The 19,080-nt window shown below is 39.2% G+C and overlaps 2 protein-coding genes across 2 annotated transcripts in view; one reads left to right on the top strand and one right to left on the bottom strand.

Annotated features, from left to right (window-relative positions):
• Positions 1–6,923, top strand: part of limk2 (LIM domain kinase 2) — a 30,573-nt gene extending 23,650 nt beyond the window's left edge. Inside the window, exons 11-16 of the mRNA XM_026931101.3 lie at positions 598–654; positions 1,982–2,047; positions 3,235–3,412; positions 4,112–4,167; positions 4,361–4,518; positions 5,572–6,923. Coding sequence (XP_026786902.1) covers positions 598–654; positions 1,982–2,047; positions 3,235–3,412; positions 4,112–4,167; positions 4,361–4,518; positions 5,572–5,764 — 708 coding nt within the window. The 3' untranslated portion in view covers positions 5,765–6,923. The remainder of the gene's footprint in view (positions 1–597; positions 655–1,981; positions 2,048–3,234; positions 3,413–4,111; positions 4,168–4,360; positions 4,519–5,571) is intronic.
• A 100-nt stretch (positions 6,924–7,023) lies between these two features.
• Positions 7,024–19,080, bottom strand: pik3ip1 (phosphoinositide-3-kinase interacting protein 1). Its single transcript, XM_026931102.3, has 6 exons — positions 18,444–19,080; positions 17,913–18,041; positions 15,413–15,529; positions 12,141–12,308; positions 11,850–11,928; positions 7,024–9,160 (listed from the first exon to the last, which is right to left on the bottom strand). The coding sequence occupies exons 1-6, from the start codon at positions 18,511–18,513 to the stop codon at positions 8,944–8,946; spliced, it is 780 nt and encodes a 259-aa protein (XP_026786903.1). The 5' UTR covers positions 18,514–19,080; the 3' UTR covers positions 7,024–8,943.

Below are 19,080 nucleotides of genomic sequence, written 5' to 3'. Positions count from 1 at the left end.
GTTCACATTTGCCATGAAACTCCTAATATTCACAATATGATAAATCTATATATCCCATGCGCAATGGATTTGATGAACCCTGTATTTGAAACACATCTTCTCTCCACTGATGGTTCTCAAAGTCTGCTGTTGATTCACTCATAAATGAGGCGCCTTATAAACAAGCAGTGTCATTCAAATGACAAAGAAATGTAATCAACCAATGGTCTCTAAATCATCCCGATTTCATGGCTTTCCTTATGTTACTGTGTCACTGTACTAATGTCTTAAATCTGCTGCCTTGAAAGGGAACAGCACAGTCTTTCTGGGTTATGTAGCAATCTTTTTCCTCACACAAGAGATCCCTGATCCTTTTTCATCTTCCCAGGATTCCATCTATGGCTTGCATTTACACTGAATCCATTCCTGATTAATTAACATTTAGTTCCTGGTAGGGACTTACAGGATAGATAATTATCCTGTTAGTCCCTACCTAGGTAACTACAACCGTTTTTGCATAGCGTTTTCCAGGTCCCACGTTACGGTAGTGATAAGGGTCCGTGAGTCATTATCACATGATAACACTGTTATTGTCTCTCTGTCTCTCTCATTCTTCAGGACCCATTCCCATGGAGGCAGAGGGTTAGCTTTGCCAAAGGCATTGCTTCAGGAATGGTGAGTGCTAAATTAGTTCACTTGCCTGCAAATCTGGCAGCTTCCTCGCAGTGACAGATTTGTGCGTGAGCCCAAACATTAAGAATGACTGAATAAAACAACATGACTGTAATCTGTGAAACTGGATTCAACCCAGCCCACACTGGCATTTATGTGAGCCCTTGAAAGTCTGTAAAGGCTTTTAGGTTTTTAGTGTATTATTATAAGGACATTTATGCCCTAATCTGATCGTGGTTCAGATTCAGTTTACCATTTATATGTTTCATAATGATGACAAAAATTGTATTAATTCATACCACAGCTTCTTGACTGTAGCAGTAAAGATGAAATCATACTTCACTTTGTAAGGACATACACATCCTCAGTCTCCCAAGTCTTCTCCCACTGAATGATGCATTTCAGTATTTGGAGTCGATTACTATATCAAAGGCTGTTAACAATGCACTAACACTAACAAACACTCTGAAGCGTTTCTAGATACGCTGCAGAAATGCATCCATTTTAACTAGCATTTCAGTCCACTAGAGCTTTGTGAGATGCCCTGTTTCAAGTGCTTTATTTTATTGTCTCTATTAAGTCCATAAGGCATAATAATGATAATTATGGGTTGTCAGAATAAATAGATACTTGTGGTTTATTCACTGTTTCACTCTCTTCTGTCATGATTTTTAGTGAACTGTACTGTAAATATAGCTGGCACAGCGTCCATTGTCCCCATCCCTCATATACACTGACACCGTTGTATACATCTGAGTTAGTTTTCTTTGTGAAAGTTAAGTGCATACGGAATGTGTGTTGCACTTTGGACGGGCGGTCAGTATACACTTGCGCAAAGTTTCTGATGGGATTTAAGCACTTTTTGAAGCACTTTTTAACTAAAGTTTAGAAAGGTGGTATATTAATAGAGATTACTTATTTAGATATTACTTAGTAGAAGCTGTTTTATTTCTAAAGACACTTTTTCAGGGACTTTGCCTCGGTTCCAGTGTTTTCCAATGCGTTTCTGTTCCTGACAAGTGTCTGTTGAGAGAAACTCCTCATCTTTTATTACTAGTATAGGATTCACAGCCTTGCTGTGTTAGCATGCTGAACCACCTGAACACACACATTTATATACATTCCTGTCAGGATCCTGTAATAAAAATACATGGTGCCTACTAGCATGTGCATGTTCCTAACATGTTTTTACTGGTCTAACAAGATGACATACAAAGCCTTGTAGCCATAAATTAAGTTTCCAAGTGTTGCTAACCTTCCTGTACCATTCCAGTACTTTTCTGTTCTACATCCCTCCTGTTAAAGAGTGCTCTCTTTCTTTTCTTTTCAGTCATACCTGCACTCGATGAGCATCATCCACAGAGATCTGAACTCACACAACTGCCTGGTAAAACTGGTATGTTACCTTTTATACACTGTTTTTATATATATATATATATATATATATATATATATATATATATATGGCACTTGTTCACATCAATTTGCATGCGTTGATGTTTGGTATCACACTGCCCTCGACTGCAGTAGTCTCAATTGAGACTGATAGCCTTGATGGTGTTAAAAACTTGTTTTCATCCCGACGGTGAAGGATTGTCTGCATGTGCTCATCGGATGGGAGGGAGGAGCAGTTTAGCCTTCATGTCAAGACAGGCCAAATATCTGCAAAGGTGAAAAACAAAAACATGTTTTGGAGGACTCTTTAGCATGAAAGACAGCTGGAGAGAGAGAGAGAAAGAACAATCCTGAGTTGGGATGAAAACCAGTAGATTTGAGGCTCAGGCAGCATGGTGATAAGAACCAGAAAGAAATTGTGTGTGTGTGTGTGTGTGTGTGTGTGTGTGTGTGCGCGTGTGTGTGCTGTATATATACCCTGCCGAAAAATCTACCCTGCTGGCAGAAAGGAAACTGTATTATTCTGAACAATTACCGAATTACCGCTCCTGATGCTACAACTTAGAACATTTATTTTTAAGAAAATAGCATGACAATTTTAAAATAATCACAAATATTCATTGATCAGTTTAGATAAGTAATAAGGAAGCCTGAAAATACCTTGCCAGCTGGCAAAGATGGTCTACCAGCTTGTGTTGTTTTGGCAGCTGGTAGCTGGTCAGCCCAAACAGGGTGGGAAAAAAAGGCACAGTGAATCACTTTCTTTATCTGAATCTTCTGGAATGTGCCTGATAAACTGGAAACCTATCATAAGAAACTTAACACTGGAGGGGAAGTCAGATTTGTTTCTTAAGTCTTATTTTTATATTTAGAAGTAACCCAATTTCATTTGTTTGTTCAGACTGGAGACTGAGAGAGAGCCACACCGGTTTCACAGTTTTTTGATTGCGGAAAATCTTTACTGCTGAAACGTGGCCACAGTATCTGAATTGAGCTGTATGTCTGAACAAAAGTGTATGTAACCTGCTTTTTAAATTCAACATTCATCTCTGAAATGAGTGAGACTCCCTTCCAGTTTAAACACCTACAGCATGGTACAATAAGCCTTAATATCTACCATGTACTTACTTGCAAAAAACCTCTGAGCATTCTATATGATTGAAAATAACTATGGTTAATTGACATCAGGACAACACGGTGGTGGTGGCGGACTTCGGTCTGTCTCGTCTCGTCATGGAGGACAAGGTGAAGCAGCCCCCTCCTGACAAGCCCACCAACAAGAAGAGGATATTCCGTCGTATCGACCGCAAAAAGCGCTACACAGTGGTGGGCAACCCGTACTGGATGGCTCCGGAGATGCTGAATGGTGAGAAGGAATTAGAGTGTCACCATAAAACATCAAAGTGGAGATAAGCTGTCATTTAATTAAAGAGCCGACTTTTCTTTCTTAACAGAAATTCATTAAATGTACACAGTATTAAAACATTTAACATAAAAACAACCCATAGATGCATGACGTACCACATAACATGCATGTATACAAAGCGTAATAGCAAATACAACACAGTACAACAGGAAGTAATCAGCAGGAAAGAATTGGAACAATTGCATATTGTAAGCAAGTACGGATAAGTAACGCACTCTAATGTTCTTCAACCTAATCTCTAACCACTGCATGTGTAATGTGTGTGTGTGATCACTACAGTCAAGAATTTCAACATTTCCCCGCACTGAGAAAAGAACAAAAACCTGTTTTCCCCGAAAAACTCACCTTTAATAGAAGTTTCAGGGCACTTGTTTTTACTTACTTATATGCAATAACCACAAAACCTTCCCTCGTACTTCCATTATAAGTGTGTTGTAAGGAAAAAGGTTTTCTCAGTACAGAAAAACATTGAAAATCTTGCTTATGGTAATCCTATATACACTACAGATGTGGTGGATAGATAAGGTTTAAAAACACGAGTATTCCTTTAAGTGTTCTGATTTGCAATAATCATTAATCGAGCTTAAAGCTTATACATCATTCCTCCTTGTGAAATACCTCTTTCTTTGTGTTGAACAGGTAAACGCTACGACGAGAAGGTGGACGTTTTCTCGTACGGCATTGTGCTCTGCGAGGTGTGTCTCACCACAACCCATCTCACCTTTCTTTTTCTTACACTGCCTAGAACCTAATTTACAATCCTGTCATTATCCTGCAAGGACTTATGCAAAAGTCAGTGTTGAAATCAAATGTCCAGCTCAACTCCTCTCCATCTCTGTGGGGCATTTGCATGGCTTTTGTTCATTTTCTGTGTGTTTGTGGCTCTAGATCATCGGGCAGGTGTACGCTGATCCCGAGTGTTTGCCCCGCACACTGGACTTCGGGCTCAATGTGGGCAAGTTTACAGAGAAGTTTCTACCTGAGGACTGTCCTCCTGCTTTCTTCCCATTAGCCGTGGCCTGCTGTGACCTCGTTCCTGACAGCCGGTGTGTGTTTTGGATCAAGAAGCTAAGGATGTTGCAATATAAAGCCAGCTATGATATCTGACTGAAAATCTATGCCTTTTTTCAACACCCCATCCTGCCAGTTCTTGTTTTGTCTTCAGTTGTAATGGAGCTGAAGAGATGTAAACAAGTGATACACAATGCTGAGTGCCAGCCTGCTCTGTTTTCCTCCCTGTTGAGACTGAAGTCTGAATGCTCACTGAATTTCAAATAGCTTTGCAAAGCAGTCCTGCATAGGGGAATCAGTTTTTTCCACTGTCTCTCACTATATATAGTCCACAGGGTATTACATAAGGAATAAAAACACATCGGAGTGTGCTGTTAGAGGAAAATAATCATCACTGGGTGGTGTGATATCCAAAAACTGCATGTCCTTATGTTTTTTTTATTCCTCCTATACTACAGCATTTTGCCGACGATTACAATTTTTTTATTTATTAAAGAACAACATGTATGTTTAACTGTTTAGGACAAGTTAGTTCCTATGATCACTTATGTAATAGCATCTATAAAGTCATTCCCTCGTGAAGTTAATACAAAAACCTCCTTACAGAAAGCTTCACCATATCAACCATTATATGTTTCTCATTAATGTTTTTTTTTTTAATTCCAATTTTATTAGCCTTAGATTATGTACAGCACCCATGAATAAGTTGTTACTACAGAAACGATAATACATTAGAATGAGCCCATTAATATAAACCTGTGGTTTGAATTACAGCCAGCACTACTGTCAGTGCTGCTGTTAGTCAACACCTTCGGATTCGAGAATGCAACGGCTCTGTGGTATAACTTCTGTTACACAAGTTGCAGAACTCCTTTTTCTGATTTATTTAGACTTGTACTTTCATCTGTATAGATGCCAGAGTTTACTCATTGACAGGTTCTTAACATTTTCTCTTTGCTTCAGAAATCTGCATTGTCCTCTGCATGTATTTAGGGAAAATCAGCAGCTCCCTGGCCAGCATGGCTGTATTTGAATAAAAGATGCAAAGCATTATTTTAACCCCTCTCTCTAACATCTTACCTTTCCAGGCCAACCTTCCAGAAGCTGGAGGACTGTTTCGAGGCCTTGACTCTAAACCTGGATCTTGGTATCCCTCTTCCGGCGGAACTTGATGAGCTGCAGCAGAGACTTTCAAAACCTAACGGGCTCAAGAGTGACGATCTGTCCCCAAAATCCAGCTCTTCTCTGGAGCGCTCCAGCCTGGATAACGACGCCACGTAGCCGGAGGAAGTAAAACTCGTAGAGCTCAAGTTGGGCCTCCACACAGATTCCATGGGGCGGTGACCAATTTATTATTACCTACAAGGACAAGTTTACATGAACGGATATGCTGGATTCTGTGCACTTGGTGTGTTTACAATGCGTTCACACTGGGGTGCTTGTGTTGAGTCAGAATGTTGAGGAGAATTTTAGAGCTGATGGATCTTTTGTTATGATCCAATGAGGGAGGCACATTTCATGACTCAAGGAGGTTTTTTTTTCTTTTTCTCTCAAGGGTAAGGTTTTTCCTTACGTTACAGACTAATTTGGGATATTTTGGCATCTCTCATCCTATTTATATCTGGAGTGCTTGCAACTAGAGGCATCATGACGAATCTGTAAAACAAACCCAAATGACATGCAGCTGCTAGGATCAGAATAAAACTCACAAGGGTCTTACTACGGCTTCTGTTGTGTATCTGTGAGCATGCGTCGATCTTCCTTGAATTAAATCAGTAGTATCTTGTTGCTGGAGAGACTGTTAATCACTTGGATGACTTTGTAGCATGACTTTAGAGGTCTTGGAGCGCAGGCTGTTTAAATCAGAACCCTGAACACTGAACCCTGCTGCCCCCTGGTGGTTGATTACATTAATGTGCATATTTCTCAGCAGGGCCTAAGACAAATTACCTGGACGAAAAACTGGATATTCTATTTTTAAAAAGAATGAAAAAAAAAATAGAAGGAACTGCCAGCAGCAGTTGTTTTTTTCTGTTTTACTTCCCACTACAAAAAATAACTCCTAAATGACTGGTGAGTTTTTATCCTGGACGAGTCGTTACAGATTTTTGTACATGTTTAGGCTGAAAGCAGCTGCCAGTTTGGTGTTAATATTTGTGAAAAAGTACAGAAACTTAAAAATAACTGGAGATATGATTGTTTTTTGTTTGATAAGAATTATTTGAGATTTGTTAGTGTCAGAATTGTATAGAAGTTGTAATTGCATAGTGTGGGATAACCTTGGTTTGCTGATTGCATTTTGTAGAATGTAAAAAGTCCAGTTCTTTCCCCCTAGCATCCTCGTTCAAAAGGTACTTGATGTGTGAACATCATAACCACTGATATTTCTATTTCCTGTGTTCCTGACGCTAATGTTTCACAAATAAATTAATTAATTAACTGTTGGATTGATGTTCATTTGGCATTAAAACCATTTAATGCTGTTATTTTTAGAATGTACTGTAATAACTTTTTTGAATAACTGACATAAAGCAGAAAACTGCATATTAGTTCATTTTTTATTTTCTTCTTCATAGCAGTGAAAACCTGCCAAACATTAAAAATAAGATTTTTCGAAACTATATGCAGGTGTGTTCTGGTACATCAAGAAGACAGTAAATAAGAATACAGACTCCAGGTCATAACAAAATGAACAGAAACCAAAATAACTAAATGATTCCCCAGGGAATGTAGATCCACATACCATCCCGGATTGGAGGGCAAAAAAAAGAGGGGAAAAGTCAAGGGTTTCCAACATTTCAGGCTTTTTTTCCATAATGGATTTGCTCAAATGAATGGGTCACACAGCCAGCTTTCATCTATCAATATCAAATGAACTTGTTTTCTGACTAGATAATACAGCTGGACGTTCCGTTCCATTCGCACCCCTTTGTGCAAACAGGCTGCTCAAATCTGATTTTTTTTTTGACATCCTGAGCAGGGAAGATTTAGATCAGCGAAGAGAAACAAAAGAAAGCTGAATTTAGCCAAAGGGTTTCAACCGTGTTAGTCTCCCAAGCCTGATCTCTTGCTAGAGTCTGGTATATTTTGTTATGAAACGTGGCCAAGAGCCACCTTTCATACAAAATTCCTGATTAATTCTTAAATACAGGATGATGTGAACGTTCTTCAATCTTGTGACTATATCTTTCTACAAGTGTAAAAGCTCATTTTATCATAGTGTTCAAATGTTTGTTTTTCCATCATAAATGAAAATGCAGCGTGCCAATCAGATTGCTACCTTCAAGATCCTGAAGCTTGTGGCCAGAAAAGTGTACAAAAGACATCAGATGATCAGTGTCCCATAGGTGGAGCAAAAATCTGGTAGATAACTCACTTTTCTGCCCTGCACTAGTTTGCAGACCTCCATCTGTACAGTTACTAACAATCTGCAGTCCAGAAAAATCAGATTTGGTAGTGTCATTTGCAAAGCAGACATTACAGAATCTGAAAATGGAATTTAAGATATAAATCAGATTTGAGTTGCTGTGTGAAACCGTTTTTGTTGCCAGTCTAAATCATTTAACACCTAATCTCTGCTCAAGGACAGTCTATACTCTCTAATACCACATGAGGAACAGAGCTAGTGTTGACCTCACTAACCTGATCCACAACACACTTTCAGGCTTTGCTAATCTTTCTTCCATTGCATCTGGCTTCCTTGGGAATGTATTTCTGTACACACCCAAAATAGTAACACTTCAAAAACCCCAAAGTCTGAGTTACAGTAATATTCAATACATTAAGGCAATGTGTGTGGAAACCTGGGCACTGTTTTCTGTAATAAACTGAGTGCAGGTTTCTGAAAAAGACCTGTCAAAGCTGATGTATATAGATCCACTTTGCTAATTGACCCAAAGCCACTCAAATACCGAGTGCTACAACTCCAGAGGGGCACTGTAGCTCTAAATGCTGTGGGGAAAAAATGCCTGCGCTTGCTCTGCCCTTTTCCTCCAATTAACATAGTGCATGATCATCAGAATTCAGGAAAAGAACGCAATTCCCCTCCAAGCACTTAAATTTTGCCCTGTTATAATACACAGCTTCTTTCCATCATGTGCATAAGGCTTGTTTATGGACCACCATGCTATAACCAGCATGCAAACTGGTGAAATGCTGTGACTGTATAGGTTCCAAAAGAACACACTCAAAGGTTTAAACGTGATTAACCTTGAAAAAATCCTGACATGCACTTTTATACAACTCCTCCCCCAGTCCTTGCATCCTTAATTGTCTGTGATGTGTCTTGGTGCATCCTTCACTCCTCAACATGGCTGCCGTTGAGGAGACAAGGATGCCAGGAGTCCATGAAGAGCTTTCCCTTCTCCTGAAAAGCAGGAGACAGACAGAGAGGGTGTGTGGGGTGGTGCTGATCCTCTGAGACTCAAGATTTTATCATTTCCAGTCCTGTCCAGGATCTGTCAAGCTCCAGGGGTGCCTGCAGAGTCAATGAGGGGGTCGCTGCCCTCAACAACTCCCTGCGAAGGCGCTTGCTCAGCGGGCTCGGCCGCCACCACGATGGTGTTCTCATCCACCAGCTCGCACGTGGGGTTGGCGAATGCAGAGAGGGGAAGCGTGATGCGGTGCATCTCTCGCTCGTACACACGCTGCTCATGCTTCTTCTTCAGGTCTCGACCCCTGTAAATGATGGAACAGGAAGAGCTCGATTCATCAACAGTAACATTTCATCTTTATCACGGCCTCAGAAATGTTCTTTTTATACTGCTCTAATGAACCACTCCCACTGTTAGGGATTATTATAAATGCACATTCTGTGAGAGTTGGTGTACATGTATAGCTACTTTTGTGTCTCCTATTTAAAGGAGCAGTTTGTCATTTTTAGGTGAGGTAAACTGCAACTGCAATAGAACACTGGCAAGCCTTCAACTTCCTAACTTTCTGGGATGAAATTACATATGTCTCTCTTATTGTTTTTTGGGAAAGGGGGTGGAGGTGAAGAGCTGCTGCAGATGGAGTGTAGCTGATTTCCAGCCCAGAAAAAAGTAAACGAGTGCCTTAAATGTAGAAGCTAGCCAACTCTGTTGCAATGGTAATATTATAAATCATGTTTTCTAAGGTATTTTTAAAGGTATTATCATTATTTTAGGTCTAGAGGGACTTAAATAAATTTACAAAGTGCACCTTTAATACTAGAGTTACATATTGCAATTATTCAGCTCACTTCTGATATATGGGTCCTATTTCTTCTTTAAATATTTCACAATGTGTATATCTAAAAAAAAATAAAATTAATAAATCACGAAAACTCTTCTTACTCTTTAAGACCAAGGTTATGTTTTAGAGCACCTCTTCAGAAGGTGTCATATTTAGGGAGCTGCAGGATAATAGTGGAACTAGTGCACTGCTGAGGGCGTGTGTATTTTCAGACTGGGCCATTAATCACTGATAGGAAGGAGCGTGGCTGTACTAGGCCAGGAAAAAAGAAAAACATCTTTCTCCAGAGGCAGTCAGAGATGATGATTGAGTGTGTACAAATTACGGCTCATGGCTTGCCATTTGGACTGCAGCCCTCTTGTACCTCCCTCTCTTCAACCTTTCTTCTTTTCTCTTCATCCCCTTCTCATGCCCTGTCCCACTCTACCTCTCTGTGTGCACCCGTGTATCTTCGCTTATTCTGCCAAACTGTGTGGAACGTGTTCGCAGAGCGTTACGCAACCATCTTGCATCTCTACACACCTGTGTCTGCATTAACCAAGCAATTCAGTCATTAGAGCTCGAAAATGAACTATTCAAGCATTTATATGAAAATAAACTCCAAACTCTGCAATGCCGAAACACTTGATGAAGTAATTGAATTAAATGCTATATTTATTACTGTATGAAATGATGCTGCTAAAATGAATGGTGAATGGTTATACAAGAATGTCTGTGTATCTGTGTGTAAGTAAGCCTGTTCTATTTACTTTTAATACTTGTTAATGCTGAGGTGTTTAACCAGATAAGCATTAACGACAGAGTGAGATCATGACAGCTGAGAAACACACAGCTTTGGTCAGGTGTCCTTCCACAATAAGTCCCTCTCTCTGGTTCTTTTATCTTGTTCAGTATACATAGGCTTCGTCTTTCTACTCTTAATAACAGCTTAGCATTTGATTAGCGGAGTGTAGCTTTATTAGAAATCGATTATATATTAAAATATCTAAATGGTGTCATTTTTTTCCCCATCCTGGTGAAAATAGCATTAGCCACACAGTATAGCATTTAGTATTTGCACCGTCAAATACCCCAAACAAAAGTGTGCATACCTAACAGAAGTTAGCCAGCTAACTGGCACCATGCTAATGTTGCCAGCTAAACAGTTACTTAGCTAAACTCCAGCAATAGGTATTATTAATAGCTAATGTCACCACACTTAAGCTAACCAACTTGCTAATTCTAAAGCTATGTATTTTATTATAAAAAGCTAGCTATTAGGCTATTATATTGTGTAAAGCAACAGCCAAGGTTTGTTAGCAGGCTAGCTAACATCAGCCTAACTTGTATTGTGTACACCACGCCACTAACAAGCTATGCTAACTAGTATACTGTTTAAACAAGAGTGAAGATTGCTAGAAAGTTAGCTAACATACGGCCAGTAAAACAACAGCTATGAATAAATTGGGAGGAAATAGTACACATTAAATAGTATACAATAGTATACAGATAGTATACACCCTGGTGCAAATAGCCTCTGCTTATTAAAACATAAAAAAATTAAAAATATCAGTGGATTGAAAAGCTTAGTGGATGAAAAATATATATTAAATTCTATATACTAGAAGGTTTAGAATTTAAAAATAGTTTTAAGATTTTTTTTTTTTAAAGACAAACTATAGACACTGCATTTGGCCTTACTGGTTTAGTAATATATAGATAGAATTAATATTATATATTAAAAAATTACTAGATTAAAGAAACATTTCATTCATTTCTGCTGAAATTTCATTCCCACTTATTACTTTTTTGTATTCACACAACCTCCTGAAGCTCTTAATCACCTCCCACACACAAAAACACTGAACAGCATTTCACAAGATTCTCAGTACTGCCCACAAAATAATCAACAACATAATCGAATGATTAACTGACAGATTATTCAGGACCAGCCAGCAAGTTTCTACATTAATTATACTCAATCCATTCAACCAAATTACTTACAGCATGTGCTGTCTTGCTTTGTTTCTTCAAGCCCTCTTTCTTATAAGCCATGCTTTGTCTGTGTCCTCGTTCTCATTTCACGCTCTGGTCTGTTCTGTACTGACCCTAATTCTCTGTGGTGCTTTGTGGTGGTGTGTTTGTTCCCATGTGTTCACGTGTGTGTACTAACCGCTTGTAGAAGTAGCCCAGTGTAATTCCCACTCCCAGTATGATAATGATGGCCATCATGATGATGGCTAAGACATAACCTGAAAAAGAACACATCAGCAGATTATTAACACTGGGCTCTGGGGAAAGCTGAACAGAGCTGGTCATCTATCCAAGCATTTACAAACTACATGAGCCGATTTAACGCAGCCAGGTTCTGCTACAAGGGAAGCTTCCAGCCGAGTTGCTCAGGCATAAGAGAGGAGTTTGGGAGTTTACATTTATGAACAATGATCCAAACCACAAGACCTACCCATAGTCCCTAGGTCTTTCTTCTTCTTGGGTCCTGTCCTGACCCGCTGACTGACCCCCACCACCGGCTGCACAGCGGCGCCATCCACCGCCTTCACCTGCTCAGTCATCGCTTCCCCTTCTCCAGAGGGGCTCATGGCGCAAGTTACTGCTCCTGTGCAGTTTTCATCTGTGGGTTACAAGGTCATTTGCCTGAATGCATGTTCAGACACAATTTAAGGTGCAAAGTGAGTTTTTTTTTTCTTCATTTTTTTACTTAAATCCACCAGCATAGAGCAAGGGTATTCAATTAAAATTTGTAAAGATCCAGCTACATAAAATTCCTTGCTTACAAAGGTCCTGACAAGCAACCAACATGACTGAATGGCAACAACAGTTACCTTTTAATGTTTAACAATTAATGTTAAGTTCATGGCTATAAAGAAGACAGTTCATCTCATCAGTTTACCGTCAGTTTACCATCAGTTTACTTTTAACTAGCCATGTCATCAGTTTTTTTAACGAGCCATGTCATCTGTTTACCAAAGAGGAAAGTCTGTGAAAACTCTCCACTTTTTGACCTAATGTCTCTAGCCCTGTAGCTAGTCTCTGGTCTGATGAGCTGCCTTCAGCTTAATAATTTACAAATAATTGCATGTGACTGCATAAGCTATAATGGAGAATCTGCTACAAAAGCTTCAGTGGTTCATGTTTAGAAAACCACCAAGTCGCTGAAATACATCCAGATTTTATACAAATTTATTTCCTCTGCTCAGTTTGGTGCTGGTCCACATTAAGACCCCTAGAGTCTATTAGTCAAAAGGAGACATAGGTCCATTTCAAAATGAGATACCAAATTTGAGTATTACATTGAACATCCAACAAAGTTTGAATTGTAAAAAAAAAACACCAGATAATAATATGAGAAAACATCCTTGATTGACAGTCCTCTACAGACTCTTCCTACTGCCCTCAAGCAAAATGTAACAGCACAAACAAGACAATCTTGTTCGGTGAGACTCGAAAATATTGTTCAAGATCGAATGGATTGTTTTGATCAAATCTATGTGGTTGGGACATCGCCCTTGTGATTAGTGGGATTAACACTTGTATAATCCTTATATAAAGACTGTCACAGCTCAGTTTGCATTGAAAGAAGTGAAATTCAGGCAGTAGAAATGTAGACACTGTAGTTCTTCATTTTCAATAGTGCATATCATGCCCATAAGACAAATTTTAACCTAATAACCAATCACAAGGGTTTAGGCCTCTGGTATATTGCAATCTTGTCACAACAATAAGGTATGCACTTGTGTACTGAAGCTTTATAGAAGGAACCTGTCTGTTATTTAAGCTACTTGTTCTTACAATGTAGGATTCAGGGCTTTACAAAGAAGTATATGCGTAAGTAAATGAGCTCTCCTATGAATCACTACATTTCTGTTGTGCAGTGAGCTCCGTTACTAAGTGTTTAGAGTGTTTCATCATTATCATGACCCAACAAACAGATGGTCAAAATATGCCAAATGATCAACCATTGTACCAACGTGTTTGTTATCACAATCACATTATGTAACAATACAACTACAATGTTATTTTGTCTGTATTGTGTAGCACTTCCTGTGTGTTTGCTCTCGTTATTGGTCTTGGGTTGTGTCTTGCCTGGTTACAGAGACAAAGCTTAGAATTTTTACTGATTAAGCAGCTTGGAGATGACAACAGCTGTGATAAGCTTCCATTAGCAGACAGACTGAGCAAACACAGGGATCTTTCTCATTTATTTACCTTTGAGCCATTTGCTAGAGGAAACAGACTTTAAAAAATAAAAAAAAAAAGAGAGAGAGAGAGAGAGAGAGAGAGAGAGAGAGAAGCATTATGCTTGACATGTTTTAATGGGTTCATGGGAGGGAGAAACCTGAGCTGAGAACAACAACTCTGTATCTTCCTGTTGCCTGTCTACTGATTTTTTTTCCCCCAATCATCCCCCCTGAGCTCCACCCCCATAAAAAAAAAAAAAAGTTTTTTACCAACAGCCCTAGCGTTAAACAGTTTAAACCAGTCAGGAGCTGTTACTGTGGAAAGCATTTCACTTTCACCCAATCACAATCCAAGGCTTACTTACTTCCTTGAGTAGTCAGCTGCCTGACAAGTTTCCTTATGTTCTTGTTTGACTTGATCTGCCTGATCACACACTCACAGAATGTAAGGCGACACGTTCAGGAAAAGACACATGAACCCTGACCGACTGGCCCACTAATTTTAATAAAATTGAAGAAGGAGGTCATTAAATGCCTTCTCTGCATTTGTTTAGACTGAATAATGCTCCACCACAGACTTGTTTAGTAAACCCTGTAGGATTCGCTCTACATGATGGCCAAATATGGGACGGAGAGAACATGATTTACTGAGCCAGCAAAATTCACACTCGGCACACTTGATCTTCAGTGTGGAGAGTATTCACTCACTGGAGAAAATTATTTGCACTACATTCAGAGTATAAGACAGCAAGACAGATGAACAGACATTCCACAGGCTAGTGCACATGGTGTGAAATGCCTGAGAACTATTTTGCTCAATAACAGACTCCAAACAAACCAGGTCAGGAGACTCGAAGCTAAAATGGCTAAAAAACGTGGGCTAAAAACGTGGGCATTCCCTCTCCAGGCTCTCTTTTTTTCTTTCTGTTGAAGTTAAAAAGACGAAAAATCACAGCTTGTCATGTTACTGAAAACCCAGAAAGCACAAAGTCTTCCATCCTCAGACTTTCACCTGGTGGAAAATCTAAAGTTGCACCTTTACCTCTGACTGTTACTGTTACAAAGCACTGGCACTGGAGACTCCTTCCATACATACTAAATAAACAACTTCTAACAGAAAAATTCACCATGTCAATAATTAAATATATTTTTTGTTGTTGTTGTTGTTGTTAAATAACAGCATTTATTACTTGTCTTAGATTTCTATATTAGCTGTTACCACAGAAATGATAACATATTAGACTGAGTGCATTAATAAAAACTTATGATTTGTTTGGAACTACTGTTATAGAAAATGAGTCTTCTGATCGATTCAACAGTGTGGTAGGAAGAAATACAAAGGTGGTGTCTGTAGGAATAACTCCTTTGTGGACGCTGCTTTCTACAATAGATGCAACATTTTCATTCAATACTAATAGCTTGCAATATTTAAGTGTTTCATTAAAAATACATGATCTCTATAAATGGTACCAACTGCTGATCTGTTTTTATATTAGTACTGTAGATCAGTTATGAGCAGGTTTAATAAGATGGCTACCTTGGCATGCCTCAATAGCACATGCTTCTCTCTGGAGTTGTCCATCTGCTCCGGAAACATAGCACCAGGGCTCGTCTGAGTCATCGGGATTACGGCAGTAGTTATGGTCCCCTACACCTGTAGAGAAATACAACACAGTAACCAATAGAGATTTAAAGGTATGTGAGATTTTTTTTAATAGAACTTGTCTCTCTGACCCCAATAAATAGCATAAAATGTGAGAGAGTAACATTAAAGTTTTTATTAGCTATTATTTTTGGTTATACAAGCCATGTCCAAAATCATAGAGGAGAAATCCAGGGCACTTATGAAATCCCAAAACGACAATTACAGTGTCCAAGCGTTGTCACATGGCTGGCTCTGCTACAGAATGGGTTGCACAAACATGCTGTTCTTGCTCAGTATATTCTTTCTACTATTTTTCTCCTACTGTGTGTGCGTGTGTGTGTCTCCAAGCAAAATGCCATGTTATAAATTACAGAAATGTACCAAGATACTAAAAAATGTTCCTTTATACAAATGACCTTGAATGTGGTTGATCATTGAAGACACCACGACGCTCATATTTCAAGTTAGCTTTTTTAATCCTGCAGTAAGACAATAAATGCTGGCTTCATGTGCTTTCAAATTGACCAGAAAAAGAGTCCCTATCTGAAACATTACACATTAACATCCCTCCAAGCCATGACTACAGCTGGGAGCCTATGAAACTAATTTGATACTCAAGTTTCCGACTTTAGTTGCTGACCTTTATTCTTTAATCATGGCAAAGGAAAGGACAGTTCTGTTTGTTAAAAGACTATATTGCTTATTTAATCATGGCTTACTTCTAGGTTAAATATTTGCATCATATTCAAATGTATAAGAGAGCAAGACAAATGAACAGGTAGTCCACAAGCTAATGCACACAAATGCCCGAGAACTAGTTACTGCTCAATCACACACTACACACAAACTAGGTCAGGGGACTTGGGTGAAAAACAAGGACTAGATCAAGAACCAATTCCAATATATACATGCAAGCTTAGGAATAAAACATGATGCGGTGTGCTGTTACAGGAAAATAATCAACAGCGCGTGTGTGATGCTGCCAAATGAGGAGCAGTGTTTATTATTTTTCTTATAACATCACATCCTGATGTGTTTTATTTCTCTTATACCACAGCAATTTACCAACACTAGCATTTTTATTTATTAAAGAATGACACTTACATTTTATGCATTTATACTTACATTTAATGTTGTGGAAAAGCCACAAAACAAGTTAGTTCCTGTTTTCACTTACAGCTATAAATAGTTGCTCCTTCACCAGCCTCTATTTTTATCTCTGTCATGAAATTAATAAGACAGATAAAATGCACAAAGCCCTCCACAATGAAGAACCAATTCCATTAAAATGCTTAATAAAACACAACAAACTGTGTTGTTTAAGGGAAACGATCAACAATTATGTATACTGTGTGCGTTTTTATAACAGGTGGAAGATACAGCTTGCTTCCTAGCTAACGTAGGCAGTGCGCTCAAATACAAATAATTACGATGCCACAAGTAGAAGCATGTAAAGGCAGCATTAAATAGAAAATACAGTCACAGAATGCTTACAGAGGAAATATTAAGCCTTCAGCAATGCTATTACATGGCCAGCATCATGTGCTTCTTTCTGCACCAATGAACAAATCAGATGTTCTGTAAATACACGTACAGGTGGTGCCACTCTCGAGTGTGCTCTTGCCCTGCCTTTGCCACCGCGTTTGTTTGAAAAGGTGGACAAACCACTGAGTCACAAATCCCTGTATTATACATTTCAATAATACACACACCACACTAATTCATATTGAAGATAAACAGGAGCACTAAGTATGCAGTTCTAGATTTTGGACTCTGAGTCACTCTGACTCTCTCTCTCTCTCTCTCTCTCTCTCGTGTTCATTCTGGATGTACTGTGTAGTGTGTTATGTGTAGTGTGTAGTGCTAGATTTTGGACTCCTCCCCTGTGTCCAGGCCTGGGTTCAGTGTGTAGTATGTAGTTTGCAGTGTGTAGTATGTGTAGTGTGTAATTTGCAGTGTATAGTATGTTATGTGCGGTATGTTATGTGTAGTGTGTAGTATGTTGTGTGTAGTATGGAGTTTTCAGTGTGTAATGTGTAGTGTTAGATTTCAAACGTTCTCTCACCCATGTCCGGGTCTGGGTGCATTGTGTAGTTTTCAGTGTGGAGTACATAGTGCTAGATTTTGGACTCTCTCTCTCTCACCCATGTCCAGGTCTGGGTGCAGTGTGTAGTTTTCAGTGTGTAGTACATAGTGCTAGATTTTGGACTCTCTCTCTCTCACCCATGTCCAGGTCTGGGTGCAGTGTGTAGTTTTCAGTGTGTAGTACATAGTGCTAGATTTTGGACTCTCTCTCTCTCACCCATGTCCAGGTCTGGGTGTATTGTGTAGTTTTCAGTGTGTAGTACATAGTGCTAGATTCTCTCTCTCTCTCTCTCTCTCGCTCTCTCACCTGTGGCCAGGTCTGGGTGCAGTGTGACGTCATAGTCCCGGGTCGTGCTGTTCCAGCTCAGACAGAGACTGCCTGAGGAAGATTTCTGCTGCTCTCCTCTGTACTGCACACCACTGCCCCTTATGCACTCTGCACAGAGTTACAGAACACCTTTAGGTGAATCAATACAGTCATTCCTTACAGAACAGCAGGGATCTCTATAGCGCTCAGAAAGTCACGTGGTTTGCCAACATTAAATACCCAGTGTGTTTATTTCACGTGCTTTTTAACAGCAAAGAAATATGAGTTCAATTGCATGGTTACATTTAAACACTTAATTACAGGTAGTAAGACCGAGCTGATTTGCTTTTATTGTGGTGTTTTGGAAGTTTTTTGGAAATTATTTAATTTGGTGTAATGTCTAAATGTTAAGGGAAAATCTCTAAAGTACGTATGTCAGAATAAAATTAATGCGTGGGAATAACACGTTTTTACACTTTCTACAAAATAACTTTTTCTAATAAACTGAACAAAGAACAAAGGGACTCCTACCTTCAAGAAGCGACGAACAATCTCCCAAAGCAAGGCTTAGCAAAAGCACGAAGTGCACAGGACTGGCCATTTCCAACGCCGTTGTTTAGCCTGCTAGCAGCTGGAGTTCATAGTGAATCGAGTTAAAACCGTGTGAAATGATTTTACTGAGAAGAAGCTGAAGCACCCTGATTAAACCTCTCAGAGCTGCACAGCCCTTTTTGTTTTGGTAAAAGCCAGTTCAGATGCAGCGTTCACAGGCTCGTCTGATTTACCGTATATACGAGTTAGCAGCACATGAACCGCCCCCAGTGCTAAACAGCCTACCAGTGCGGAAAACACGGCTTGTTTTTAAGTACCCGAGATAAAATATTCACCAGTTTGTGATAGTGCCAAATAAACAAGTGACAAGACACAAATCAACACTTCGTTGCGACTTTTCGATTATGCTACATGTCATTTTTATGAATTGTTATATATTTTTTCATTTTTATTTGCACTCATAACAAAGGTTATCACTATTTATCCTCACATTATCTTTCCAGTTCATGTGTATTTATTGCCACATTCACACTCCTTAATGTAACTGCTTATCAAGTCAAAATTACAAACATCCAACTATGAGAAAGTTTCGAGGAGCGCGTGAACGCTGCATCAG

This window comes from Pangasianodon hypophthalmus, chromosome 24, assembly GCF_027358585.1.
Source record: "Pangasianodon hypophthalmus isolate fPanHyp1 chromosome 24, fPanHyp1.pri, whole genome shotgun sequence".
Classification (NCBI taxonomy): domain Eukaryota; kingdom Metazoa; phylum Chordata; class Actinopteri; order Siluriformes; family Pangasiidae; genus Pangasianodon; species Pangasianodon hypophthalmus.
The sequence above is the reverse complement of the archived record's forward strand: the minus strand, read 5'-3'. Positions and strand labels throughout refer to the sequence as shown.

Bases quoted from the DNA above. Each gene is read 5' to 3' on its own strand.
- pik3ip1 (XM_026931102.3), bottom strand. From the start codon at position 18,513: ATGGCCAGTCCTGTGCACTTCGTGCTTTTGCTAAGCCTTGCTTTGGGA. The intron at 18,042-18,443 runs GTAGGAGTCCCT...AACTCTGTGCAG, and splicing joins TTGTTCGTCGCTTCTTGAAG to AGTGCATAAGGGGCAGTGGT. The intron at 9,161-11,849 runs GTTAGTACACAC...CATCATTTACAG, and splicing joins CTGGGCTACTTCTACAAGCG to GGGTCGAGACCTGAAGAAGA.